The sequence below is a fragment of the Elaeis guineensis genome, chromosome 8 (genome assembly GCF_000442705.2).
Source record: "Elaeis guineensis isolate ETL-2024a chromosome 8, EG11, whole genome shotgun sequence".
NCBI classification, from domain to species: Eukaryota; Viridiplantae; Streptophyta; class Magnoliopsida; order Arecales; family Arecaceae; genus Elaeis; species Elaeis guineensis.
Window position 1 is genome coordinate 17,525,927 of NC_026000.2, and position 16,672 is coordinate 17,542,598.

General features: G+C 39.6%; 2 protein-coding genes across 12 annotated transcripts; both read left to right on the plus strand.

Annotated features, from left to right (window-relative positions):
* The first annotated feature begins 132 nt into the window (after positions 1 to 132).
* LOC105049917 (uncharacterized) lies at positions 133 to 12,926 on the plus strand. Of its 11 annotated transcripts, none has more exons than XM_010929708.3 (10): positions 133 to 553; positions 4,184 to 4,558; positions 4,645 to 4,871; positions 4,980 to 5,174; positions 5,352 to 5,405; positions 5,489 to 5,546; positions 9,624 to 9,667; positions 9,781 to 9,822; positions 11,902 to 11,964; positions 12,430 to 12,703. In XM_010929708.3, exons 1-10 carry the CDS (start codon positions 262 to 264, stop codon positions 12,460 to 12,462), a joined length of 1,383 nt encoding a protein of 460 aa, XP_010928010.1. In that variant the 5' UTR covers positions 133 to 261; the 3' UTR covers positions 12,463 to 12,703. The 11 variants fall into 11 exon arrangements, with proteins under 11 accessions (XP_010928010.1, XP_073117981.1, XP_010928012.1 ...); XM_073261880.1 differs by lacking the exon at positions 12,430 to 12,703 and adding an exon at positions 12,327 to 12,389; XM_010929710.4 differs by lacking the exon at positions 9,781 to 9,822 and having other exon boundaries at positions 12,430 to 12,926.
* A 149-nt stretch (positions 12,927 to 13,075) lies between these two features.
* On the plus strand, positions 13,076 to 16,364 carry LOC105049978 (uncharacterized). The gene has a single exon (XM_010929822.4). The coding sequence runs from the start codon at positions 15,350 to 15,352 to the stop codon at positions 16,016 to 16,018; it is 669 nt and encodes a 222-aa protein (XP_010928124.2). The 5' UTR covers positions 13,076 to 15,349; the 3' UTR covers positions 16,019 to 16,364.
* The last annotated feature ends 308 nt before the right edge of the window (positions 16,365 to 16,672 follow it).

A 16,672-nucleotide genomic window follows, 5' to 3' on the forward strand; every position in this document is an offset into this window, starting at 1 on the left:
AATTAAATCTCAAGGCACTCCAACAATACTTGCTGTAAAATTCATCATCCTTGTAGCAACTTGCGGGCCTTTTTGAGTTGGCCCACGGCCATCTAAACGAAGGCTTCGGAAGTTTTAAACAAGAAAAAGGAAACCTTTAAACACAGTTCTTGCTCACTTCTGCATCCCTCTCGTCTCTCATGGCGCCCTGAGTCGATCTCTCGCTTCGCCAATGCGAGCATCGCCTGGGCCTAGGATTAGGGTTTCGATTGGGGCCTGGAGATGGAGCAGATCGAGGCGGAGATCAGGCGGGTCCTCCAGGACCATTACAAGTTCAGCTCCACCGTGCGGACCGAGGAGGACAAGATCGATGCCCTTGGCAAGGAGATCAAGGTTCTAGAGGACCGAATCCGGACCTCAGAGGCGGGGGATTTGGAGCGCCAGCGAATGCGGAACCTTCTTAGCTACCAGTCGACGCTGATCGAGAGGGCGTCATCGCGGACTGAGCTCCTTCGGGCGCTGCACGAGGACCTCCTACTCTTGTTCATCCGAAGAAAGCAGCTAAGGCAAACAGGTGGTCCTCCTTTCTGATTACTTTGCCTGTGATTTTGTTCATCCTGCGTTCAACTGAGTGTGGTAATCAGAGGATTCGTTGATTTGGGGCTCTATTTTTAGTAAATAGTGTGTCTGTCACTGAAAAGGCGATTCTTTTTTGCAATTTTTGTTTCTATTAGTTTCTTTGGTTGTTCTTGTTTCATTTTAGTGTGCAAAATATGCGTTCATATTTCTGATGCATCCTTTTCTTTTATCATTCTGAAGGGAAGCTCACTTTTTGCTGCCTTCTTCTGTTTCCATTTTGAGGATGAGGAAAGGGTCAAGGGATGGGTATAAAAAACTCACGAATTAAAGGTTTACTTTCATTGCAATTTGCTCGAAAATTTGTCAGCTAATGAAAAGTCTAGAGCAAGGGATAGAGAGTGTCAGGGTAGAGATGAATGAGTTAGTCAAAGCAATGAAGTTGTTTTCTGCTTTTTGAGGGGTTGCTTTTGTTTCTTTGACAATATGACTATGAACTGTTAGCGGCCATGAGGAAGTGTTTCAGGTGGATAAGCTGCTAGTTGGTAAGAAGACATGCTGCACAGGGCATGATTTGCGAGCGTACTACCATACATGAGTGCATATTCTTGAAATTTAGCCTAAAGGAGTCCTTTTTTAAAAGATGGAGCATATGCGATAAACTAAAATAGATTTGCAAGGTTTTTAATTCCTTTTATGGAGAAGATGTACCCCTGTGTTTGGAGACGTCAAGGCTTTTAGGGTGTTTCTCAATTATCCCAGAGTTGAAAATAAGAAATCATGCTTAAATCTGGAGCAATTGAACCCTTATTGATAGTTTATTTTACCTGTAAACAGATCTTTGTTGAGAAGAGTTCGGCTTTTGTTGTTTATTAGTACATAAATCCATAGAGAGCCTTTTGAATTCTAACATTGTGTGGGGAATGGAGATGACTTGACAAATCATCTTCATAATTCATTGGGAGTGGCTAGGATGGGTTTGATCTCACTTCCTACATGTGCCAGGTATGTAGCTAAGTGTATTTTGCTATCTTTTAATGTATTGTTTGGTTGCTAAAGGGTCAAGCTTGAAAGCTTGGTAGACTAAATTGGGAAAATGAGCTTAAGTCTTGGGGTTATAGGTAGAGTACAGAAATCAGAGCTTATTTGAAAACGAGTTAAAACTTATTGGAACTATCATCATGATAACTAAAATGACTTTTATGTGTGGTTTGCTCTTGAAACAGGTAAAATTTCGAAGACTTGCTTGGGTTCACTAGTGGTGTAATGTTTTCACATTTCATCATACAAGTTTTGTAATGTCCATGAGAATTATGGCCATTTTAATTGACTAAATTATTGCCATTAAGCTTGAAGTTGTATTGCATATATGGCACAGTCACAAGGTTTTTTTTAACTTATTCGAAATGTCCTATTGTTACAAATATATCTATATGAAGTTATAGTTAACATGATAAGGGTCTAAGCATGCAAGTATGCATCCTATTCATGATCTTAGAGTTGCTTGTGATGAAGTGGTTAAATGAGTAAGAAAGATATATGCTAATACAGATACAATTTGTTGCATCAAGAGTTTAAAAAAATCTAGTTTAAGTCAAAAGATAATTAGATAAGGATCAGTGGGGATATGATCACTAGAAATTGCAAGGGAAGTGACTTAGGAACTAAATTAGACAAAGAATAATGCTACAAATAATGGCAGGTTCAACTGGATGTTTTAAAATAAGAGCATAGAAACTTTGAATGATACATCATTTTTCCACTAGCAATGAAATATTAGGTGGAAAAATTCTCAAATGGATGAAAGTGTATGTTGGCATAACGGTTTGTAAGGAGTGGCCTACAAAGTTGCACCAGCTTTCATGAACAAAAAATAGACATTATGAGGTTGAGGAAGTGGGTCCTTGGTAAACAAATTGATGCAGGCAACCATGATTCCAATGAACTAATTTGTCTTTATGCAATGAAGGTTAAATTTTTTGACGAATTATTCTCAATCGGTTAAAATTTGTTTATGTGGGTGATTATTATCTTGAAGATGGTATTGCTGGACACCAGTATGAGAGTTAGATCTTGATGCATATCTAAATTTTTGGTTCAACAACAGGAATAATGAATAAAACAGACACATAGAAAAAGTATATTAACTAAATTATAAGAAAATTAATTATACTCAGGAAAACTATAAGCAAATAATTTTTATTAATATTTTGGAATAAAATTATATAAAAAGATATTACTGGTCAGGTTTTTGCATCTTCTATATAACATCGAGAACCTATTACTATTAGTGGTTGATTTCTTTGGGTTTTTGCTCTTAATACATACGCATTGATGATTTGACTTGTTTGATGTGTTTGTTGAAAAGAGTGGAATGCTAATGAATGGATCCTACTTTGTAGATCTTAAAAAGTGGTCACAAGTATAAATCATGATATGCAAGATGGTTTGATTGCTATGTTTAATTGCAATTAAAGGTTATTAGTGTTAAATGGTGAATAAGGCACTGGTAATGTAGCTAGCATGCTTATCTTCTAAATCCTTCCTAAGGTTAGTGCTATATGTCTTACCCATACGACTGCTATTAAAATACATATTCCTCATCCAAACTGTAATATTAGCTCAAGACTCAAGGTTGAGGAATATTTGACATTTTCTTTTTTGGATACCCCATGCTTAAGTGAGCTCCAAAAAACAGCAAAGCTGAACTTCTAACACTTTTAAGTACCACGTCATAAGGCCAGCCCTTAATAGCCGGGACAGAGATTGATAATTATGGTCATTGAGTATGTGAGATAGACGTCTCCAATATGATTACTTATTTCAAAATTTGAAGGGAGAAGAGCTAGACTTGGTTACACTTGAGTGCATCTCTACTAAGATCCAATGAGATCTAGATTGGATGGTGAGAGTCCACATCAATGTTCTGAGCTGTTGGATGTGATCTACTTTCTTTAAATTGCTTAGATACCAAAAATCATATGATTTGGAGATCTCTAGCCTGTGCATCAATTGGTCAAAAACTTAGATAGAAACATTAAATTATTTATCTTTTATTAACACTTGATGTTTAGGATAGAGATCTCCAAATCACATAATTTGTGGTATATAAGCAATTTAGACATAGTAGATACATTCAATGGCTTGGATCATTGATGTGGAACCTCCTTTGTCTAATGTAGACCAGATTGGATCGGAATGGAGATCCATTGAGTGTAGCCAAGTCCAGCTAAAGGGAGAAAGTGAAAAAGATAACTAGATCCAACCTATGCCACTGATTTGGGAACATTTCTTTAAGCTTCGGATCTTTTCTGCATTGACTATATTTGCAGAAGATGACCGAAAGTATATTGTAAGCAGTGATTGTTTCAGCCTTCTTCATACCTGGTGTGCTCCAAGCACCCCATCCCCCACCCAACAGAAAAAAAAGGAAAGAAAAACTTAACATTTTAATGTGTTCGCTGATAATTTGTTGAATGTTTATTCTGCATTAAGACTAGAAAATTGGATTATCATATGTGCTTGCTTTTATTTTACTATTCTTTGTTTTCCTGACATAACTATCCTTGTTGATTGTTATTCATATATCCTGTTTGTCTTTACAAGTACATCATCTTCTTGTTTATAGGTGGTTCAGGTGCTGACATAATTCTCGATGTATCCCCTGTCTCTGGATTATCTAGCGGCGACAATAATGAAGGATTATTAAATGACTGTTCAAGGCCTGCTTCCATGGATATTATGAGAATGAATGTCGACCAGGACAATGTGGAGGAGGTCGCTGCTGAGCAAGCACAAGTACCTCAGGGTCTTAATATGCCAGAAATACCTATGAACAACAACACAGGTTTGACAAATGATAGCAGGGAGTATGACGATCTTCGGTATAAGAGTAATATCCTAGACACCGTTGCTATTAGCATCCTTGATACGAATGCAAACATTGATAGCATTTTAAGCAAAGCAATGAAGAGCTCTGATTTTCCCTGTGAAGAAATTCAAGGTGATTGCATTTCGTTTAGTTTTTGCCTGTATATGTTAATAAGCTATCTATCTTGGTTTCTTATATTCTAGAGATGGTCCTTCCAGATGCAGGCTTGAAAAAGATACCTAGAAAAGGTGGTCGTGTTGCTAATCGTAATACAGTCAAGAGATTGACAGTGGATTTTGACGAAGCTGGTAACCCAACAGGCCCGAATGCTGGGGCCTTTAAACGTTCAATTAATTCATATGTATGCCATTTTCTACCTGTCAGATTCAAGCAAATTGGTGATGTTCCAGCCAATGACTATAAATCAGTTTTAAATGTATTAATGGTAGGCATCTCCATCCTTTCCATGTACAAGCAATTACTCGAAATATTTGAATTTTTCTGTCAATCATTCATGTTCTTAATTTTGGTAACAATCATTTTCAATATACAGGAGAGGTATAATTTTGATATAAATGGAAGCTATACCAGGAAAAAGATTTCTTCTTGTTATAGACAACACAAATACAAGCTCTTGGTTCGGGTAAAGAAAGATCTTGAAAGAGGCGTTGAGCCACTAAAACCATCTTATGTGAAGCAGGAGGACTGGGATGCTTTTGTTGCAAAGACAAAAGATGAAGAGTTCGATGTGAGTCTCTGCATTCTCTCCACTCTCCATCCATCCTCCTCCTCCCTCCCTCCCTCTCTCTCTCTCTCTCTCTCTCTCTCTCGCTCGCTCGTTAAACTCATCATAGCCCACCACTGTATCAGAAAATTTTTGAAATAACACATCATCTTCACTTAAAAGCACCATTTTTTTTTTCAGAGGATCAGTAAGAAGAACAAAGCCAGCAGGAGTTCTGTACATAAAAGAAAGCTGGTGAGCTCAAACCCAACTTTATCACCTGTGTTTCTTTTATTGGAAATGATTTCTGAGGTACATTTATGGTATTAATGTACAAGGGATCTGATGAAGTGATACATGGATATGTGTATACAAAAGTGCCAAAACCCAAGCGAGGTAGGCTCCTATTTCTTTTAGTTTTAAATTGTAGGCAGCCCTTTTAACTATGATGGCTAAAAAGTGATGCTTGCTGAATGACTGATGGGAGATAGCTACTATATGCATATTTGTGCACATGTTGCCAATGATGGAGTGATCATATACATGTGTCCTAAGCCATGTGTTCCTTCTTCTTCCATGTGTTGCATTGTAAAGTGCGATCTTACCAGTCAGAAGTGACAACAAGGCATGTACCTGTAATAACAAGTGCAGCCCAATATGCCTCCATGCCTGCTTATATTTTGGCAGCTGCATTAAGATATGCTTGGATGTACAGGTTGGTATGTGTGGCTGTAGAAAAGTACATCTGTTGTTCAATACTCTCATAATGGAAGCTGTATTTAAGCATATATAGCTTGCTTCTTTGCTATGCAGATCCACCTTTGACTAGTGATTTATTTTTCATTAATAATATGAGCAACTAGTGGATTTATGGATTCGTTTGGTTCGCGGGAAGAATTTTTCTTCTTAGAAAGTTACTTCCCAAAAAGTTATTTTCTGAGAATAGGATTTTGGCACATTTGGTTGACCATGAGAAAGTGACTTATTACAGAGTAGTTTATGTTTGGTTAAGCACTTATTTTTCTGAAAAAATTATGTAAAATACCTATTATATCCTTAGTAGATGTAAGACCATATCGTTTTGCTCCTAAACTTTATATAAATATTAATATAATATTTATATTAATATAAATATAATATAAATATATTATAATATAATATTAGACTATAATAATTTAGTGTTAATATAATACTAATATATATTAATATAATATTGATATTTTAATATAATAAATTTATTAATATAGATATTTGTTGGTGCAAAAATCCACCTGCGTTGGAGAAGCTGGAATCGAAGGAGTCGCGGTCGCCACCGGGACCTGCAAAAGAAGTCTAAACAGGAGGTGGGGTTGCTCCGGCAAGACCCTCCGACGCTCAAGTCAGTTCTCTGTCTCAACAAGAATGGAGTGCTCGAACGAAAATTTTAGCAGAGTTTCTAGGTAAAAATGAGAGCTTAGAGAACAACGTATCTGGGATCCCCTTTTTATAGGCCAGGGGAGCAACGGATTGATAACGATTGTTTGTAACCGCCTCGTCGTGGGCCGCACGGGGCCAGAGGGAATTTATCATGAGGAGTAATGGGTGGAGTCGTGGCTGTCACCATGGCTCGCCACGTGGAATCAGTTGCGGAGAGTGGAGCGGCGTTCATTGTCGTGACTTGCCAGGGAGTAGTGGAGCCGCGCAGCATCCGCCGCAGGGAGTGGAGCAGATTCGTGGCCGTTACTGCGGCCTGCCAGGGAGTGATGGAGTCGCGTAGGATCCGCCGTAGGGAGTGAAGCAGAGTCGTAGCCGTTACTGGACCTGTCAGAGGGTCCAGACTTGTCGGTCGAAGTTCGGTTGGAATCTGTTTTCCGTAGAAGCCCGGATGGGGATCATTTGTCGAGGAATCTCGATCGGCAGGAGCTCAGGGCGGAAGTTCGGCTCCTGTGGGAGCCCGGACAAAGCCTACCTGTAGCTGGAGTCGGAGGCGAAGTCCGGCTCCTGTAGGAGCTCGGACGAAGTCTTCCTGCAGTCGAAGTTGGAGATGGAGTCCGACTCCCGTAGGAGTCCGGACGAAGTCTTCCTGTAGTCGAAGTTGGAGATGGAGTCCGGCTCCCGTAGGAGTCCGGACGAAGCTTTCCTTGTAGTTGGAGTCAGAGGCGAAGTCCGGCTCCCGTAGGAGTCCGGACGAAGTCTTCCTGTAGTCGAAGTTGGAGATGGAGTCCGGCTCCCGTAGGAGTCCGGACGAAGCTTTCCTTGTAGTTGGAGTCGGAGGCGAAGTCCGGCTCCCGTAAGAGTCCGGACGAAATCTTCCTGTAGTCGAAGTTGGAGATGAAGTCCGGCTCCCGTAGGAGTTCGGACGAAGCTTTCCTTGTAGTTGGAGTCGGAGGCGAAGTCCGGCTCCCGTGGGAGTCCGGACGAAATCTTCCTGTAGTCGAAGTTGGAGATGGAGTCCGGCTCCCGTAGGAGTCCGGACGAAGCTTTCCTTGTAGTTGGAGTCGGAGGCGAAGTCCGGCTCCCGTAGGAGTCCGGATGAAGTCTTCCTGTAGTCGAAGTTGGAGATGGAGTCCGACTCCCGTAGGAGTCCGGACGAAGCTTTCCTTGTAGTTGGAGTCGGAGGCGAAGTCCGGCTCCCGTAGGAGTCCGGACGAAGTCTTCCTGTAGTCGAAGTTGGAGATGGAGTCCGGCTCCCGTAGGAGTCCGGACGAAGTCTTCCTGTAGTCGAAGTTGGAGATGCAGTCCGGCTCCCGTAGGAGTCCGGACGAAGCTTTCCTTGTAGTTGGAGTCGGAGGCGAAGTCTGGCTCCCGTAGGAGTCCGGATGAAGCCTTCCTGTAGTCGAAGTTGGAGATGGAGTCTGGCTCCCGTAGGAGTCCGGACGAAGCTTTCCTTGTAGTTGGAGTCGGAGGCGAAGTCCGGCTCCCGTAGGAGTCCGGACGAAGTCTTCCTGTAGTCGAAGTTGGAGATGGAGTCCGGCTCCCGTAGGAGTCCGGACGAAGCTTTCCTTGTAGTTGGAGTCGGAGGCGAAGTTCGGCTCCCGTGGGAGTCCGGACGAAGTCTTCCTGTAGTCGAAGTTGGAGATGGAGTCCGGCTCCCGTAGGAGTCCGGACGAAGCTTTCCTTGTAGTTGGAGTCGGAGGTGAAGTCCGGCTCCTGTGGGAGTCCGGACGAAGTCTTCCTGTAGTCGAAGTTGGAGATGGAGTCCGGCTCCCGTAGGAGTCCGGACGAAGCTTTCCTTGTAGTTGGAGTCGGAGGCGAAGTCCGGCTCCCGTAGGAGTCCGGACGAAGTCTTCCTGTCGCTGTAGGTTGGACGCCGGTAGAATCCCCGAGGGGTCACTCCTGACACGAACTTCGGCTGGGAGGGGTTTTACACCCAACAATATTAATATAATATTAAATATAATATAATATTAATATAAGTATTATATTAATATTAATAGAAATATCATATTAGTATAAATATTCAAATAATATTAAAATATAATAAATATTATCATATTAATATTATATTCATATAAATATTAGGATAATATTAATATTATATTATATCACTATTTAATATTTTATCCTAACCATCTATTGATATTTTGCAAAATCTTAGTCATTGATCTAAAGGGGTATTTTGGGAAAGAATAAAGTAGCACCACTTCCCATCATATGAGAAGTGCTAAAACCCACTTCTCCATAGGTTTTCACTTTTCATGAAATGTGGGAAGTGACTTCCTATGGGAAATTTTTTTTTCACTCTCTCTCATCTTAAAACTCCAACCAAACAAGAGGCCCCCTGTTCACTTTTCAGGAAGTGCCTCTTCCTCCCTCCACTTTCTGTCAACCAAACGAGTCTTATGTTGTTATCAATCCTTAAAAATTTTGTGATTCTAGTGTTCACTTTCAGCAATGGGTTTTTACTTTTCCCAGATGAATGAAAAAAAAAAAATCTTTTTATGTTTCCACAAATAACACAGCTTTTTGTGTCATGATGTATTTGCATATGTTTCTACTTTTAGTGGTAAAGATTTCTTTATGCCATCTAGTGATTGGTATCATTTAATCTTATTTCATTCTATAATTATTTCGGCTTTCAGTTGTATTATCTTGTGATCTTAACCTTGTTAGTTGTTTATTGTTATGTGTTGTCGCTATGAGGACATAATCCACGGATCTGGTCCCATTATTTGGCATGTCGATTGAATTTTTCTGTACTCAATTCAATCTTGACTCATGTCTTTTCCCTTGCTTGTTTTGTTAGATCCTTCTGGCTATTTTCTATTTTGTCTTTTGCATATAACCTTCTATGCTTTAAAAGCCCCTCAATCAAAATCTGATTATTAGAATCTTCTATGACCTTCATTGACAAATCTGTCAAATATTTTCATAAGTGCGAAATAAGCATGCATATAAATAGATATATGCCATTCATCTTTCAATTTTCAATCTGCACTAACTTTATTATTTTTAGTTTTATTCACATGCTTTTTTTTTTTTTTAAATGTGTAGGTCGTAAGAAGAAGGTTCCAGCTGTTGCGAATGGTAGTGACAATGTAAGGTTCCTTTTGTTTTATTCTAGTTTAGTTTTATTTTTGGTTGTATCATCTTTGCTGTCAATTTGGAGTGCTTAAACTATTGAAATATAGCTTCTGGTCCTGAACCATAGGTTTATTTGTCTTGGACTATTTTGCTCCTTCACCAGTATCAGGTAAAGTATGTGAACAGCATGAAGCTTCATGTTCACCAAGAGGTTCCTTATGGAGAGGTTAAATCCGTTCAGTCTGCCTTTGTCAATGTCATCCCTGCATAACCATTCCTGGCACATGACAATCATTTGAAGATGAATCATTTATGATGAACTTCCTTGTTGGAAAAAAAAAGAAATTTCATGCACATTATGCAATGAAGTGGTGCAGTCACTTGCTAGATTCATATGCACGCTGCTGTTTGTTGCTCAACCAAATTAAAAATTAATTTTAAGTGTAAATGCAAGCAGGGATAGAAATTTATGGAACAAGAAGTGGCACCATGTCATGCTTATTGAGTGGTTTTGCTTCTTGAGGTTGCATGGTCAAACTTGGATTCAAACACTAGGATTTCTTAAACATCTTTTTGTTTCTTTATCATAAGGTTTTAACACCTTGACATGATGCAAGAGAGGAAACATGTTTGAGCGCTCAAATGGATCCTTACTCAATGTGATCAGATAAGTTAAAATGGTGTATCCAAAGGTTTAATTGGTGGTTAACTGTTGGGTCCACATTAAAGTTTCAAACAAATGAAAAAAATAAAAGCTTTTTGGACGTGAGTTGGTTTGGTCTACCTTCTTTATGGATGTTGTGATACAACAGATGTGATGACATAAGGCATCTTACTCAATATGATTCCAAATCAAAAGAGGGTATTCAAATCCAAATCATGGTGGATTGCAATGAACTTGTTACAGTAATCATCTCTCAGGATCCTCAAGTAGTAACACACTGGAAATAATGTGAGGGAAGCTTCAGATTTCTGGATGCTATCGATCTATATCTCAGATTCTAGAAGTCCACTTGCATCTTGGATTCCAGACCACGTGCTTGGTTCAGTCTTCAGGTGGATCTAGAAGATGATTTCTGAGGCAGGATCTTTCAATTTGCATCATGAAGACTGAGACTTGTTTTCTAAGAAAAAATTCTTAATTTTATTGTATGGCTATACTAAGTTGATGGCCAAGATACTATACTATCTACAAAGAGACTGCAAGTTTCTGAAATAGGCATTTGGATAACAAGTAGACGAATAGTACAGTTTTGCTTTAGCGGTGGATTTAGTTGACTTTTCCACCCACAACTTCCTATTTCTCCAGGGAATATAATTTTCTTGTATAAAATGCCTATGAGAATATGGAACTGTGCATTCCCTTTTTTTTTTTTGAACAGGACTAAAGCTTTGGCCAAGTTTAGTTACTAATGCCATGGATTTAAGTTTTTAGATCCTGGGCATTTTCATATTGTCTTTCAAGACCAATGTCTGTTTGAGAGGTTGACTTTGTTTTGATAGGATCATTGAATTTCTTTTTACCGGTAATTTTTAGAGAAAATTTTAACCTCTTTTAGTTACAATATCTTCAATATATTTAAAACTTTATCTTGATTGTAATCATTGGAGAATCCTAATTGCTTTTAGAATTTTTTTTCTATCTCTGTTATTTTTATGTTATTATGGTTCAGCGCATGCATGCTTAAGTTAGCCCCTGATATAGTTTTCCTTTTCTTCTATGAACAAGTTGTTTATGTTTATCAAAATTTTAGATATAATAACAAGATCTTAACATATATTTCTAGTATAAAAAATGCTTCGATGATGCTTAAAGTTACCTCTAGTAACAACTTATCTTACTTCAGGGGTGAAGGTATTGAAACATCATGATGCACATCCAGTGTTACCTGGAATGTTGGCAGGTGTGCCAAGTGTCCAAATGACCCCAAGTGTTTGACACTATATCCTCCAAAAAATCCTAATATGCGGACACTTGTAATAATACAATTATAAGAAATAAAAAGTATAAATATCTTAATTGTTAAAATATGCTTATGATCACTGTTATTAACTAGTCTATAACACTTTTGGTTATAGAAAGCTTAAATTAATGCCAAAGTAACATTAAAAGAAAAATAAAAAAAATAGGCTTGACTGTGTACTAGAAGAGCCTGGACACTTCAGACTGATGCTGTTTAATGGTATTGTAGACGTGTAGGTGAGAACTCAGGTGTCATTAATTGCAATTAGAGTGTCTTTTTGACAGGAAACTCCATCTGTCCACCTCACCAAAAAGGTCAAAAGGGTGCCAAGTGTAGAGTTGGATGTGGTAAGTCCTTGTTTTATTATTATTATTTTTTTAATATGCTATGGTTTTTTGGAATAAGGCTGAAATATAGCCTTGACATTGCTAAAAGAGTTCGAACTTAATGCTGCCGATAATTTAGTGGGGCGGCTTTCATAAAATTAATCAGTGTTTAAAGGATATTATTGCCTTGCATAGAATTATGCAACTTACAAACACACAGACTAGTCTTTGGACTGATAAGTTTTTTTTCCTCAAAAATTCACTTCTATCAGCAAAAGCAATTGATGCAGTAACTTCAGGCTTGTTTCTTTTATTGTAGAAAGCGGCAGATTTCCAGTTTTTACATTTTTCTTTTGTTCTGAAAGTTGCTTGCATTCTGTTAGGTCGCCTATTTACGTTCACATGAATCTTTCTTCTCAGTAGACACATGAAGCAATGTATCTGTGAGGGGCCACTTGGCTCAATTATATTTTTGTCTGGTGCCAGGTATTCAACTCAGGTTCAATCCATGTTGGTTAGCATTCAGATTTCAGCAGATCTCGTGCTCTTGTTATTCTTGTTTCTTAGGTTCTCTCCGAGCAGTGAAGCTTGTGGCATTATTTTACGCGTACCAGCCTCAATAGGGAAATTTGTTTTTATCTTTCAAATTTGCCCATTATTTGCGGGGCATGGCCTTGTTTGTCTTCACCGTTATTGGTTGTGAAACGGGAGAAAGTGTAGATAAATAATGAACATCCAAAAGATCCTCGACCGTGCATCATTCCTTCTGGCTTTTCTTGTTTATGCAGAAGTAGCCTCTGAAGAGGATCCCAGCCAAAAACAACTATCAGGCATTTCTCTGGGAATGCTATAAGTAGTGGTTGCAAGCACCATGTCTACCATCAGAAGCTTGTTGGAACGTTGGAAATCGTCATGCTGATGATTTAGGTGTATCACTGCAACAAGATAACAAATAAAACAATCTATATATGTTAATTCTGATTTATGCTGGGTTGTTGCGGTTATTAATCAAGATCACTGCTTTTTATTGTGTGTAAGCCACTATATTAATTTTAAAAACATAGAGATTAAAATAGTATTACTTGAAATAAAATGCTCATTATACCACTATGTTTGCTCTTCTATATCATTTTAATTGATCGTTAAGGTCACACACCTCTGTCACCTAATCTGAAAGAATATTTCCGTCAGGGATTGTATCATTTGTATGATAAAGAGGATTCACCTTGGTGTGCAGAGCTGTGTAGGTAGGGCTGGAAGTGGATTGGGCCATGTTAGGTTGTGCCTTTGCTTGAGCTTGTTTTGAAATATTTTTTTGAATTTTGGATTGGGCTTAGGCTTGAAATTTTTTGAAAAACTCAAGTCTGTGTTCGATCTGAGCTTGGATCCGAGTCTGGTTTGAATTCGATTGGGTTAGTTCAAGACTCATACTAAATCTCTCTGTTTTCTCTTAAAAAATAAAAAAAAGGGAATAATTGTTGGGTCTTCGATGATGACGATGACCTTTTGGAGTTCTAGCTTGGTTAGGTTGGCATCGGCAATGTTGGTGAAGGTGACATTGGTCTTCGATGAATAATCAATCGATATCTCTGGTGAAGGCGGCATCGGCAAAGGTGACCTCCTCCCTCTCTCCCTTCTCTCTTTGAGACCACGGGAGGATCCATTAACGAAAACAATAAGTCAAGATCCATGGCATCCATCATATCCTCTTATGATCTTGGATTGTTGGAAGCGGTTTTAGGTGTTGGAGAATGAGAGATTGAAGGTGATTTAGGGCATCGGAGAAAATGGGGTAAAATAGATATTTGTGCGATTGAGATAAAGATGTCGAAGGGCATTGAAGAGGTCGTTAACATCATTGTCCATGGAGACAAAGATGTCGATGCCGTTCATGATGAAGGTTCATGTGAGGATGTTGATGAGGTTAGAGTCGTTGGGGACGATGACGGTGGCGTAGCGGTCGTTGATGGCGATAAGCTGACGATTTGGTGACGGTTGGAGCCGGATGAATGAGGAGGGAGATTGGGAGAGGAAAGCATTCGAGGAGTTGGTGGGAGAGTCTTTGCATCTGGTAGTCTGGTTGGAGGTCATCACTGCTGCATAGAAGGCCACAGCGGAGTAGGCTCGGAGGGAGAAATCTCTCGAAGGGTTGCGAAGGCCCATGTGAACCAGGGCAAATCTCAGAGCATATGCACGATAGATAGCACACAATCGAGCATTTGTGAATACAAGGGATAACGTGGCATGTTATTCATCATGGGATTTGGCTCATAATCAAGCTGGACTTGGGGTTAGGGCTAAACATATATCCAAACCTGGCTCGAAAAACAAATAAACTTTAATCAAAAGTTCGACCCAAAGTCAAGATGGCTCGAGTCTAGTTCCAGTCCTATGTGCAGGCAGGAGTAATTTTTTGTGCACCACATGTGGTGCACAAAAAATGCACCGTCCCATTTGATTAGGCCGAATGGTAAATAAAAAATGCACCGTCTCACTTGATTAGATCACGTAGTCATCACTTTCCAACATGCATTTAATATCTGCAGTTTTATTTTTTTGTTTGAAATTTTAAATGATAAAAATATCTCTCCTCTTGTGAAAAAATTATGACATCTTGTAGTCATACTATGACATCTTACGTCAAATTATGACTTTCTGCATATAAAATGAAGAGTTTACATTGCTTTAAAATTTGTGTAATTTGTGATGTAACGGTTGATATTGTGAAAGAAGATTAATCATGTAACGTCGAAAGGCACTCAAACGGTCTCGGGCATCATGTCGATTGATTACCATTCATCTTAACCATTGTACAAGACAATCTATCATTGGGTCGTTGAATCATTAATCCTATCAGTCAGCCATTGTTAGATCATAAATTAGCCGTCCAATGTCTTACCCTACCTTCTGATTTTTGGTTTCCACGAGAGTTGTATTACATGTATTAATTGGTGAACCCACACCAATTTGGTAGTCCAAGAATCAACTAACCTGTGAGACGTCTGATGGGCCGCTGAGTATACCGTTTCTCGGGCTTCGGCCCCAACGTTCAGCTTCGTAGAAATCCCAAATCTGACCGTTGGGCGTCACCAAACGAAAGCCAACCCTGAGGATTAAAATTTGACCGTTGGAGGCCAGGCGTTTCTCCAACGCCCTCAAATATCTCTCCCCCACTCTCCGCCCAATCCAAACCCCCACGTCAAACGCAAGATCTCTGCATTCACTCTCTTCTTCTTTCCATTTCCGCCTCTCTAATCTCCTGCGCCCTCCCTTTCTCTCTCTCTGTCGCATTTCTTCTCAACAAAATTTCCTTTCCCAAACTCAGATCTTCCCTCTTTCTATCACTTTCCCAAAAACCCCATTTCACTTCTTTCTTGGTTCTTTCCTCCATCTTCCCAGTCTTCCAATGGCAGAACAAAAAGACAACCATGTAGTCGAAATCCCAGTCGATACCGAGCCCCAGCAGCAAAACCTCTTTGCTGATGCCACCCTTGGCGCAATCCAACACCACCCTCTAACCGAAATCTCCAAAAGCCCCGGCCACCTTCTCCTCCTCAAGCTCTGGCAGAGGGAGGAAGACCTCCATGGGCACCGCATCGGAGCAATCGAGACCCGGCTTGAGAGCATCAAGCGCGAGGCCTTCCAACTCTGCTGCCTCTTCTTCGCCTTCCACGGCATCTTCCTCACCCTCCTTTTCACCTCCTCGATTAACCAATCGGAGGAGCGCAGGGCATGCAAGAACTGGTGGGTCCCTTCCTGCTTGTCCCTTCTCACCTCTCTTGTTTTGGTTTGTGCGGTGCAGATGAAGATCTGCGGATATTGGAAGGTCTCGAGGCATTTGCAGAGGGAGAGGGCCGACGGGCGGGCCCTCACGAGGTGCATTCAGGAGTTGCGGATGAAAGGCGCCAGCTTTGATCTGTCCAAGGAGCCGCAGACCTCGAAGAGGATGAAGAGTTCGAGCGTCGAGATCAAATGTAGGCCTCTCCGGTGGTGCTCCCAAAATCTTGTGACCATTTCTCTTCTCTGCTTCACCGGGATGACCTTCCCAGCTTGCAAGTTTATACTTTGCGGCTAGGATGGTTTCTTGAAATCAAAATGAGGATTCTTTTATTTATTTATTTATTTTTTTAAAGAGCTATATTGGGTTTTATGTATTTTTTTTTTTAATTTTTTAAATTGGGGCAGCACTCAGTGCCCCAAATGATGCGGCTAGGATGGTTTCTTGAAATCAAAATGAGGATTCTTTTATTTATTTATTTATTTTTTTAAAGAGCTATATTGGGTTTTATGTATTTTTTTTTTAATTTTTTAAATTGGGGCAGCACTCAGTGCCCCAAATGATTACATCGCAAGATACCATTAGAGTTAATCTTTTCTCCCTCCTTTTGGGGAGAATCAAGTCAATGTATGTGATTTTTTTTTTTTTAAATATATATATTGATACAATCAGTTTTGCCTTTGAAGTTCACTTAATTCCTTAATAGAAAATTTTTCTTGTACCAAGAATTGGATCTGAATTAGGATTTTCTTTGTCTGAGGATCTATAGCTATGGGATATCAGATTTTTCTTGAAAAGATCAATTCCTCCTGATAGGTTCATGATTTCATCTTCACTAAGAAGGTTTGGTGATACGTTTCTTCGATCAAGAGCAACTGAGAAAGCTCTTCTGTATCAATATCTGATCTTTTCATTTCTTTACTAATTTCTTCTTCTTCTTCTTTTTGTTTC

Bases quoted from the DNA above. Each gene is read 5' to 3' on its own strand.
- LOC105049917 (XM_073261880.1), top strand. From the start codon at position 262: ATGGAGCAGATCGAGGCGGAGATCAGGCGGGTCCTCCAGGACCATTAC. The intron at 5,175-5,351 runs GTGAGTCTCTGC...TTTTTTTTTCAG, and splicing joins CAAAAGATGAAGAGTTCGAT to AGGATCAGTAAGAAGAACAA. The intron at 11,965-12,326 runs GTAAGTCCTTGT...GCATTCTGTTAG, and splicing joins CAAGTGTAGAGTTGGATGTG to GTCGCCTATTTACGTTCACA.
- LOC105049978 (XM_010929822.4), top strand. From the start codon at position 15,350: ATGGCAGAACAAAAAGACAACCATGTAGTCGAAATCCCAGTCGATACC.